The following is a 12,219-nucleotide window of genomic DNA, read 5'->3' on the forward strand; positions in this document are numbered from 1 at the left end:
GGGGCGGGGCTTCGTCATGTGCCCTGCCCCCCGTACCTCACCCGGGCGAACTCCGATCCCCCGCGATCCCCCCCGAAATGACCTCTGCTTAAAAGTGTTCCATTGCTCCATTGGCCTCCAGAGCACTGTGAAGGAGGGGCTTCCAGCTTCCCTCCCATGCTATTTCTGCTAATGGAAATGGCCATGGGGGGCCCTGTGGCTCCTTTCAGCCCCCCCCCAGCCATTTCCGCTGCAAAAGTGGCACAGGGAAAACTGGAAGCCCCTTCTCCCCTCCCCATGACGTGCTCAGGAGCTTCAAGCAGCACCTTTAAGGTGAGTAAACCCTCTTTGTACGAGGTATGTGTGACAGTGAGTCAGGTGAAGCATCGGTGTCCCATCTTGTGTCACACATGATGTTTGGTTTGGTTGTAAGTATGGTCATTACACCCCCCCGTCTTGTGAATTTTGTAGCTCCCTGATAACCAACATAATATGAGTATTCTGAAGCTTTAAGAATAAGCCTTTTTATCTGAATGACACCTGAGTATTAAGGGGCACTTTCTTAGTTCCCTGTCCATTTCATGTGGTGAGGTCAGATATACTTTGACACCTTGTATGCACTTGTACGTGTAGGAGCTGATGTAAGCGGAAGAGGCCATCATTATTTGTGTAATTTAGGTTCACTTTGCTTGTGAAAGGCTCAGGCTGGTTTCTTGAAATCATGCTCCTCTTTAAAGATGAAAACATGTCATATCTGAAATGGTGCATATTTATCCTTAGCAGAAAATGTGTGACGGACAAAATCCCGGAAGTACTGTGTTCATGTTCAGGACTGTCTGTGTATGCATGTGCACTCACAGACTTGTTTTCAACATGGTGTTTCTGGGTCTTCTACTCATTAGCATGACTGGAGGTATATCAGAACTTAAACTAGAGAAGTATCCCTCCCTCCCTTTATGGTTGCCAAAAAAAAGAAGTATCTAACCCCAGTTGGCTTTTGTATAACCAAAACACTGAATATAAATATTAGCCTTGTTTTGGCAGGCATTCCCCATTTTGTCTCACATTAGAGAAAAACTAACAGCCAGCGAGAAACTTTGGATCGAAGTTGCTTCGCCTCACAATGAGGTAGCCTTTTGAGCCTCTGAGAATGAAATCTGGGTTATTCTTTACATTCCAAGCACAAGACAATTGATTATAGTTCTTGGAATGAGAGGCTGGCTGTGCGTTTGAAGTAATGGGTATGTTGAGTAGATTTTTATCTCTCTATTCTCACCGGGTGTGTGAGAAAGGAGAAAAAAAAAGAGAGAGAGAGGAAGATTTGCTGTCCAATTAGTAGCATTCGTGTGACATGAGTGGGTGGGGCTGCAGCCTGGTGCTTGGTGCACTCAGCTGCAGAACAATCGTAAGGTGCTTCCCATGTCTCAGGACTCTTCAAAAGAGGACACTGATGGACTGGTGGTAACTTCAGTCTGTGGGGGGAAAGTCTAGTTTTTTGTTCTGGTTACGAGAATGGATCCGTTTGGGAAGCACGGCAAGTCTGGATTTGTCAGGACTCGGATTCCTAGACCCCAGGTCGCATTGCAGCCAATCCGGTCTTCTGGCTATGCTGGTGTTTGCAGGTATTGATTTGTTTGGGATGTCTCTTTTGGGAAAATCTGTTACGGGCAGCAGCACGGTCTTGTAATCTTGCCAAAACGCAGGCATTGAGGCGTGTTCCAGCTAAATCAATGGGGGGAGGGACTTCCCAGAGTTTGTATTTTGGATTGCTAAATTAAAGGATTGTTCTTTTGCAGTAGTACCAATATTCAGTAAACTAGCATAGTTCTGATTTTCATTTGTAATTTTATAAAGGCCAAAGGATTTTTCAGGCTAGCAGTTGTCAGTGTCTTTGTTTTGAAGATTTCTTATTTCCAGGAGGTCAATTTGTTTAAAGTTTCTGATCTAATTTTTACCAGATCAATGGTTGCTCATTCAAATAGCTAGGGGTTTTATTTTTTGGGTGGGGGACTTCTAATAATGCAACAGTAAAGAAAATTATTTTACAAGAAAATCTCAATTTGGACAGAAAGCTTTGAGAGAAAAGGCGGCTCGGCCGGGGGATCCGTGGGATCCCGCCGAGCCGTATCAACGTTGGCGCGGCTTTTAAAAGCCGCGCTTTAAAGGGCTTTTCCCCTGCCGTGTGGCAGGGGCCTTAGTTTTTCAAAATGATATTGGTAGAAGATTTCAGATAATCCGCCCTATTTTGAAGTGGTTGTGATGTCTTTTCTTTAAAAATATATGGGAATTCTTGCTGTCTTTATGGCATTGCATATTGAATTTGTTGAGTAGTAGGTCTTGCTTAAAAAAACCTGGTAACTGGCATTAGAATATGCTGCTTAGTTTTAAGCATACATCCAGTTCTAACCAGCAGGTTGTCACTTAGCGTTTGCATAATGACTCCTGTGTTCTATGTTTGTTGGCATGATTGATTGTGCCTATGGCTGTGATGCTTATGAGATGATACATAGAAAATCCAATAGTATTTTAAATTACCTTTTAATGATCACTTGTTCAGTGGCATTGGTACCACAAAAGTTGTATTGGGGCTGCCATTAAGATGCCTAAGCTCTTAAAATACCTCTTGTTGTGGTGCTTTCCAAGAATTCAGGAATTCTTAACTGGTAGAGATGTGGACTCTGCATTCCCCCTCGTCTTCAGTCCTTACTTGTTCAAGTTCTGGTATTTCTAGTATCCACAAGTTCCCCATTCTGTAGGCTGGGTGCCAGCTGTTCTACATTTTCTCTAAGCTCTGAAACCAACTTGGTGACATTCCACAAGATGACCAAATGGCATGCAGGAACTATTTATGCACAGTGAACAATTGCTGAGGTTAGCCTGTCCTTGGTAGGTTTTTGTTTCAAGATTACATTTATGATAGGTGACTTAAGTCTTTATCTCTCTTTCTCTGTGTAACCCTGAACTGAGCACCACTGGTACATTGTGTTTCAAGAAAGGCTCTTAGAGGGATGGTAACATGGAAGTATGCATTGTTTTTAGCCATACAAGGTCAGACTGTCTATATCTGGGGGAAAGGGGAAAATGTAAGGAGCTTATCTATCTATACTTTTAATTTCCACTACACCTAAATCTCTTAAGTATGCAGCTGGAGTGAATCTTTCTTGGGCTCTTTTCTAGTGGAATTGAAAATAGCTTATTCTCATGCTGTTCAGGTTGTCCCTTGCTAATTGCTCACTGAGCATGGATTTTGAAGGTTCATTCATTATCACATGACAGGAAGTTGGTCACCTCTTAAGGATGGTGGCATCTCAACAGCTGATTTGATCCTATTTAGTTTCTATGATAGTTAAGTGCTACGATGGCTGAGAGAGCCATTAGCCTACCTAGTAAAGAACAATATTTTTGCATCTTACTCCTAGTGTCTTTAGATGGGTTCATTCTCTCCCTTCCTTCCCCTTCCAAATCAACTGTTATACTCCCTGGGGAAAGTCTTGTCACACAAATTTCTCCATCTGTGTTTGCTCCACATTTGGTGACCCAGCCTGGATTAAAGCACCCCATGAGGCTGGTCTGTGAGCATTGGAATTGCTGAAATGCCATTCCCAGTTACCAAATGAGACACTGTTCGATGTTCCTTTATTTCTTTCAAATGTGGGGGGCAGGGGGTGACGGCTCAGATACAGTGGCTTGTTATAGCCCATCCAGGCAGTCTAAGCTGGAGTGTGGTCCCATAGGCTCTTGGATCCTATGTAATGTTCCCCATATGCTCAGGCTCAGCAGCCTGGCTATGGCTATGATCCATCTCTTGCTCTTTGTTTCCTCTCTTCCCCTGTTCTACCTCTGAGGATCTCGAAGAGGCACTTCAGAGTTTCTCCTCCAGCCCCCCCTGTCCCCCCCCCGTGAGGTGGTCCAGGCTGAGCGACTAGTCCCGGGTGACCCAGAAGGACAGGTTCCTGGCTCAGGAGGAGAGGGGGTCTGAACCTGGCTGTCCCCCCCACTGCCAGTTTCCGTCCCTCCTGCATTTCCCACACAAGTGGCAGGGCCGAGGGGAAGGCCTGACAGGGAGTCTGTCCTAAAACCTCCAAGGGGTGCTTTTTGTCTTCCCGCAGCTGCTTTTTCTCCATGAGCTGAGAACAGGTATGGAGAAGGGAGGTCGCCATCCCTGCACCCTCCCTGACACTCACCCTGCCTCCCAGTTCCATGGCTGTTCCGACATGTGGTGGTGACAGCAGCACCCCTTTCCCCCTTCACTTCCGAGGCTGGGACGTCTTTCCCCTCAGAGTGGCATGCACAAGACAGCCCAGTTGCCTCCTAATCTACGTGCCAGCCCTCCCCCCCCAGCTGGCCCCAGCCATTCATTGGCAAACCACCGCTCTGCATGCCCCCTGTCATCAGCCCCCCTCATGGTCACTGTTTGGTGCAGCAGTGGCAGCCCTGGCTGCTCAGCTCCACCTCTCCATGTAGTGGCTTCACCAGTCCTCACTGAGCTGTGGTCAGGGGAGGCAGAAGGGGGAAAAACACCACCCCTCCTCTTTCTCTGCCTTCTCAGCCAGTTCCCTCCATACTATTTTACCTCAGCCTCAGAGTCCTGCCCCCTAGCAATTTCCTATTTCTTGAAAGCTTCAACCACACACACATGTCACTGTGTGCGCCCGCTCATCCCCTCCAGCAGCCTCCTGCCTTCCCTCCCTTGCAACAGTTTGCTTGCAGGCCAGTGAGAGCCCTTGAGAGGCCAGTTCCGGTCCCCTGCGATAGAGAGGCTTCTGGATCAGTCTTTTCTGACCTTCTCTCCTGCAGACTGGGTAGTAAAACCATCACTGCAGGGGCTGGAGGTTTCTAGGTAGTCTTGCCCCCCTGGAATGGCCTCTCTGAATTTTTCAGGAAGGCACCCGTTCTTTTCAATTTAAGAAGATCAAGCAAAGCAGAACTGTTCATAAGAGTTTGTGGCCAGTAATTTTATATGGTTTTGGTTATTGACTGCTGATTGTTTTAAATGAATTAAAGATCAAGACTCTTAGATTTTTTGGGGATACTTTGGTTCTTGTTTTTAGACATGAATATTAATTGCCTGTATCCTTAACTGGAGCCAGGCAGGCTAGAAATGTCCTAAATAAATTTAAGTGGTTTCAGTTATTAGCAGTGATATTAGTCAGTTAATGTAGCAGGAAATGGAAGCCACAACTCAGTTGGTTCCAGCTCCTGACTGTATTAACAGCAGCTTTAAAAGGCCAGGAGTGACCTCTTAGAGCAGTCACCAAGTGCCTGGACCACCATAACCTTAACTCTGGAAGGATCCACATAGTTATTTTACATTATGGTGTTGTAATCATTCACCTCTTGGCTCGCCAGACAGGAAAATGTGGATGCAGTCTGAGAAGACCATCACAAAGTATATGGGCTAATATTAGCTTTTCAGGGTTAAGTGTAACGGGGAAGGAGGCAGTTTGCCTGATACAGCATAGGCTAGCAGCATGGAGAAGTGCACGTAATCCTGTCTCGGTTCTCTTTTATCTCTGGCTTGGTCCATGAATTTGCTACGTGGGTGTACTACTGATGTTGAGAAACTGCCTCTTGTGCTTGTGGAGGCAGCTACCATCCTTATGCATGTAGGGAAGAAGCTGCTGGGAGTGGTGAGAACTGCCCTGTGGCATGATTACTCCATCTCCTAATTTGTTTCCTAATTAATAAGTATCTTTACGCTAACTATTTCCATGTGTGTTAAAACTGAATTGGCATTACTGGAACACCTCCAAGCCCTGCTTTGGTATGTCTCTTTCTCTCAAGATTTGGATCTAGGGAATAATTTAACCTGTTGGGGTTGCCTGGCCAAACAAGCAGCATCAAATAAGAACTACTTAGAAGGCCTTTGCCGGCATGTAAAATAGTGCTGAGTTCTATAGGAGAAGGTGCAGTGCAACAGCCAAGAGAGTGAATGGTGATCAAGGCAGTCCTTCAAATCTCATATTTGCACCCCAACAGGAGCATTAAAATGCACCCTACCTAGGGCTGCCAGTCATGGCCTGTTGAGCGGTGGGAGTCCAGGGGTCATGGTAGGGTTCATGGGGGACATTGGGGGCACAGGTATGATATCACTTCTGGGAAAAACCTGGAAGTGACATTGTGGATCTCTAGGAATTGCCAGAAACTCTCTCGTAAAACCATAGAGGTTTCTGGCAATTCATAGATAGGTCAGATGTCAACCTGACAGTGATCTTTTAGTTTATTTTGGGAAGAGAGGATTGCTGGCAGGGGATCTACTGCCATAGTGGGAGACCTGTAAACCCTACCCCCATGGTGGCGGTGGCAGGAAGGGCTGGAACAAGGTCAACACGTCCCTTCACTGCTCACTGTTGCTGCCATCACCCCAACCCCTGCTCTCCCCCCTCACTGCAGTCATTGAACTTTCCTGTGTCATTTTGAAAGCATAGCTTAGTACTGTTTCCTCACTGCTGTGGCAACAGAGAGGGGATGTCTACACAGATGATCTTCCACAGCCAATACAAAGAATCCCCTTTGAACCGGATCAGAGTTGATTTATTTTTCCTGCATTTTAAGGAGATTGCCCCAGGAATGTCCCAAGATGTCATATAGATGTTGTTCTTAAATTCAAGGGCTTTGCTATTCGAGGAATTCCTTATATGACTTTAGGAATGCCACTCTTTCTTGGACATAATCTCCCCCCACTACAGTATCACACTGATTTCAGTACAGGCTTATTTTTATAGGACTCTGGTACAGGTTATAGCAAAATACATATCCCCAGTGAGTGGTTGTTGAGTTATTAAGTTGACTAACCTATGTAAAACACATAATGACTTGCCATTTGCACCTTTTTTTGAACCTGAACTATCAGATACATCCTTGAAATGAACAATAACAGCTAGATTGTGTTATCTGCTTTTTGCCGCCAGTACAATGGCAAGATTAGCCAAATTCATGGGCAGACACCGAAGGCACTTACGACACTTAAGTTATAAGTCTCACCTCAAACTGGACTTTTCTCCCTCTTTTTACCGTTTTCTTTTAAAAATTGGAGGTGACAGCAGACAAGTGGCAGGAATGGTGGCTGCTGTAGGAAAGAAGTGCAGTCTTGTGAGAAAATGATCTCATCCAGCTAATTAGATGCATTTGAACAACTTGCTGAACAATTAGCTTCCTGCTTGCGGCCTGCAAACAGAACATGAGTGGAACCCGTGGTTAGTCAAACATGACTAATTGAAAGGGTTCAGAAACGTTGGTGTGCCTCCTGTTTGAAGAGGTGTCATGATTTGAGCCTGCAGAAGCCTCATATTGATGATTTCAGGGGTGTGGGCTTGGGTACCATTGTCCAGCTCCAGGCAAAGGAATATAGGAATGAGCAGTACTAGCCAAGAAAGCCTTCCTGACGTCAGTAGACCTGCACCTCTTGGTTGTTACCCAAGGCTGGTTTCAAAGTTTCTGTCAGAATCCCTTAACTAGAAGATCTGCTCTTGAGGGCTTCTGTCTTTGTCTTCTGTATCCTCTGCCTTCACTTTACATGGTCTTCGGTGTGACAGGAGCCTTGTCTGGCAAGACTGGCTAGGCACTGGCACTTGCTGTGAAGCTCCTGGCTCAGATTCAGTGGGAATTTTGCTTCCTTTCCATGGTTGGCCATGTCTGTAAGCTCTGTTGATGCAGGCTTGTTGCCATAATATACATCTATCTAGTCAGCTGTTTTTTTTTAATTTGGAGATGGAAAGATCAATGGTAGTAGCCCTGTTTGCAAGTTAGTGGTCACATTGAAGTTTCTTTGTGCATGCATTGAATAATTCTCATTTTAAACTCCATACATGTATGTGTGATTTAAACCCCGTATTTATCTCTGGTTTCATTTGTAAAGTGAATGCACATTAGTTCTTTATTCCAAGCACACATCCTTGTATGCAGGCTATGCATGTATTCACTGTGACTTGTGAATAGGATTTGTTAAACCCATGGCACCACTGAGGTTGATGGCTGTACGGCTGAATCAATGCATAGATTGGCAAAAAGTGTTTCTTTTGATTAATGGACAAAGTCCTATTTTTAGCCCATCTGAGAAATCTCCCAAAACTCAACCAACATCCCAAAAGCTCCCATTTCTCCAAGGTAGTTGAGTTTTTCTGCTTCTATTATAATGGGGTCTAGCCACTTTACTGTCAGTTAATAGCAAAGGCTGAGGGGCTTCAAGGAATGGGTGGGTGGCTTTGGAGCTAAGCAGTTTGGAAGTGCTACCCCTTCTGCAAAATCCAGGCGTATTTGGTAGTTTGAGGAGGGTGACTTTCCCTGCCTCTCTTTTCTTTCTAGTTAGCACTTGACTGTTCTCTATGTTCCTTCCTTTCCAAAGCATATTTACTCCTCATCGTTAGGTAAATTTAGAAACTTCTACTTTTCTGCAGACCTGGGAAGGTCCCCCCCAAGTAGGTAGATACCCTAAGCCTTGTCTGTGGGTGGCCTGAGATTTTGTGGCTTGTGCTATCAACAGGAACCAGCAAGGTTACTATGACAGCGATGATGTATATGAAAAGATTATGGGATGTGGATATTCAAAAATGGCAGCATGCTTTCACCAAAGTAACAGCTTTCTAGAGATATTTCTAACTTATTTATTTATTTAGGATTTGAAGATAATAAGATAGCTTACACTTCAATGAGCCATCGAGACTTAGTTCTAGTTCATGGTTCTCAGTGGTTTGGAGGAAGCTGTTCTTCGTTAAGCCAGATAACTAGCATTTTACAAGGGAAACTGTAATGATTTCAAGTTATGTGTGCGCAGGGCCGGCTCACCCGCTAGGTGAACTAGGCATTTGCCTAGAGCGTAGGCTGGCCCTGGGGCACCAAACAGCCCTGACCCCCAAAGCCCCCCAGCCTTCCCGCCGCTTTCCCACTTTCCTCAACTCGGCCCCCTCCTCCCTTCCCTCCCGGCCCCAGAAGATGCGCAGGTGGCAGTGGTGGCTATGGGGCAGCAGTGGGATGTGCAGAAGTGGGGGGCGCATCCCCACCCCCAATGGCTGGAATGCCTGCGGATAGCACTCCCTCGGGCCGCTTTGGCTCCCGTCCCGGAGAAGATCCCCCGCTGTGCTGAGCCGCCAGCCCGCCTGCTCCCCGTCGAGGCGGAAAGCCCGAGAGGAGGGCTGCGATCCGACGAAAGGGTCAAGCGGCTTCGGGGGATGTGGCCCGGGCAAACGGGAAGCCAGCGGGCGGGGCAAGTGGGAGGAAACCGCAGGCGTCGGGAGGGGGTCGCTGGGATCCTGCGGAGCGAGGGCGGGTGCCGTGCTTCTCTCGGGGTCTTTCTTTTTCCCTTCAGAAGGTTTGGGGGGGCGCCTCTCGCGGCGCCATTCTGCTTCCTGGCCCCAGCGACCCCTTCAGCTTTGTGCTGCGAGGGGACTTCTTCCCCCAGTGCCCCCCCCCAGCCGGGCCGGGCTTCCTCTGACTCCAGCTTGACTTTCGCCCCCGCAGGAGGGTCAAGAGAAGGGGGGGTGGGCGAGCTGAGCCCCCAACCTCGTCACCCTCAGCTTCCCGAAGAGCAGAAGGGCAGGGGAACCAATCTATACCTGAGCCAGTTTCTTAATTCTAAGCAACTCGCGGCACAGCAGCCCTTCACGGTAGGCAAGGAGCCAGCTGCGCTGGGAAACTGGCCAGAGCCGAAGGAGTAGAACCTGAAGGGGCTTACTCCCGAGCAAGGAAGCCAGTTCCTTCGCGGAGGAACTGAGCGTCGGTGACCCCTCCCTGGCCTCCAGCTCACTGATTCCCTCTCCCGACCTTCCTGTTCCCGGCCCCCCTTCCAGAACAGGCTCAGAAGAAAGGCGCCTCTGCGCTGCTTGAGCCGGCCAGCCCAGGTGTGGGGGGGCGGGGGGAACGCAAGCGCAGACAAGCCGGCCAGGGCTTGCCCTCTTCCCACCTTCTTTCGCAAGACTCTCTAGGGGGGGGGAAGCAGCCTGCCGGGCTAGAACACGGGCCGGTCACCTTAGCGACCCGTCTGACTCAGTCTCAGGTGTCGGTGCTGTCTGGGCTTTTCCCCCTCGTCAGTCGGCCTGCGGGGTGGGTAGGACGCCTGGTGCCAGAGAAGGCTGAATCCCATCCCGGGAAAGTGCCAGGCAGGCTCCTGGGGGGAGGGGCGGGTGTTCGGGTAGTCTTCCCTGTGGCTCTCCACCAAGCGCCGAAACGAAGCGCGGACCTGAGATCATCCAGGGGAGGAACCACCGGGCGGGCCCCTGCCTTTCCTGCGGGGGAGGGAGAGAGAGAAGAGGGAGGGGGCAGCCCAGGCCAGTCGGTCGTGCTCCCAGGGATCCCGGGCCCCGTTGGCTGCTGGGCGCGCCAGGAGGAAACTGGACTGGCCCGAAGCCTCCCCCAGGCTCCTTCGCGGGGGTGGGCAGCTAGACTTCCTTCTCTCCAGTCCCTGGAGGTTGGCAACCCCGTAATTGGTGGGCATGCACGGGGGGGGGGGGGGAGGAGGTAGCACCCACACGGGTATTGTGTGTGTGAAGAGAGAGAAGGCAGAGTGTTCAGTTTGAAGCCAGAAGTCAGCAGCTGTCAGTTGTGGTCAATCTGCACAGAGTCTGAGAAGTACTCTTCTAACTAGAATCATATAGAAGTGCTGTGAAAGGCATTAAGATTCTAAAGGAGGAAGAAAGTACTTCAGGGGGCAATTTGGGCAAAATCTAATGTTGTCAGAGTATTATAAGAGTGTGAGGGAAAAAGATGAGAGACCTGAGTAAAAAGTGAAAGATTCTACTGAGCAACATAATAAAACACCTTGTAACCAATACACTTCTTTTACCGATAAAGTTTTATCTTGTTTATTGTTAACCCAGAGTCTTATCCTCAGAACCACATAGTCCAACGAAGGAGCCTTAGAGCTTGGGCACAGTACTGTGGGAAAGGTTAATTAAAGACTGGAATTAAATTCCTGGTGGCAGCGATAGACACTTTGAGCGATTTCTCACTAGAGCTGCCTCGCAGCACAATGCCGTTTGCCCCAACACAAACATGTCAATTTCACACCCGAGGCTGCGGGGCTGCATTTGACCCGTGGCTTCGCCCGATTTCCTCCGCAGTTTCATGATCCTCAAAAACCAGGATCACGAAACTGTGGAGGAAATCGGCCGAAGCCCCGAGTCAAAATGCAGCCCCGGAGCTTCGGGTGTGAAATTGACATGTTTGTGTCCGGGCAAACGGCAGCTGTGCTGCAGGCAGCTCTTTGAGTGAGAGAAAGAAACAACAAGAAATTTAAAACTACATCACACCTAACCACACAAAATAAGAGAGTGGTACAGTCACAGAAACCCATACAAAATTCTGTAGGAGATGCTGGCTCCCTTTTTTGCACTTCTTCATTGGTACTGCATTGTATGCTCAGTGATTGTGCTGCTTAGTCCTGCTGGTTCTTCCATGCCGGAACAGTTTTCTGCTAGTTGAATCTGGCTGCTTTCCCATCTCTGCTGTTTACTCAGGCCACACAAAGTTCCTGCACTCCAGGGGGTAGCCTGTGTATCAGTTGATCTGGACCACGAAGGTTGAAGGATTGCTTAGTACGATCTGTTATTGGAATGTGTGTGCCTCAGGCAAAAACCAGGAAGCAAATTTAAAAGAGGCTTAGTTTCTCAGTGTATTTAAACCCCGTTCTATCCAGGGTTTTTTTTTAAATCCCTTTCATCCATGATCTCTCTCTACCAAATGATTGTTTGACCTTGAGAAATGAATGGAAGGCTAAGCTGCATTTGTTGAAACGGCTATTAGTTTTCTCTGACTTTTTTTCATCACATTTTTATCCCACCCGGTTTTCAAGGAGTTCAAGGTGGTGGAGGTGGTGCTCCCCTTCTGTATTCCATCTTTGTGATATTCTTGTGAGTGACTGCCCCAAGGTCACCCAGTGAGGTCCATGGCTGAGTGGAGATCTGAACTTGGATCATCCCAGTCAAATACTCTAATCACAGCACCACACCCAAGTTTCAAGTGCTGCCTAATGAATGCCCGAAGATCAGCCCAGTGTCTTCCATCCAGGAAATACTTGTTAGTTGTTCGTGTGGTGCGTGTGCCATGTATGTAAATCTAAGGCCTGATTCACATGGCTGGAAGGTACTGCATAAAAGGCTGGAAATCATTTTGGTTGTGCAGTGGAGCAGCTTGAAGTATGCTTGGTTATGCAGAATATAATGAAAGCCCAGTGGCACCTTAAAGGCTAACACTTCAGTATGAGCTTCTGTAAGTCACAGCCCACTCCACCAGGTAGAAAACATGCAG

The 12,219-nt window shown here is 47.9% G+C and overlaps 1 protein-coding gene across 1 annotated transcript in view; it reads left to right on the forward strand.

Moving 5' to 3' along the window:
• Nucleotides 1-1,382: 1,382 nt before the first annotated feature.
• ARHGAP40 (Rho GTPase activating protein 40) overlaps nucleotides 1,383-12,219 on the forward strand; it is a 56,572-nt gene continuing 45,735 nt past the window's right edge. The window contains exon 1 of the mRNA XM_015415245.1: nucleotides 1,383-1,601. Coding sequence (XP_015270731.1) covers nucleotides 1,492-1,601 — 110 coding nt within the window. The 5' untranslated portion in view covers nucleotides 1,383-1,491. The remainder of the gene's footprint in view (nucleotides 1,602-12,219) is intronic.

Source organism: Gekko japonicus, unplaced genomic scaffold (genome assembly GCF_001447785.1).
Source record: "Gekko japonicus isolate JY-2015 unplaced genomic scaffold, Gekko_japonicus_V1.1 scaffold269, whole genome shotgun sequence".
Taxonomy (NCBI): domain Eukaryota; kingdom Metazoa; phylum Chordata; class Lepidosauria; order Squamata; family Gekkonidae; genus Gekko; species Gekko japonicus.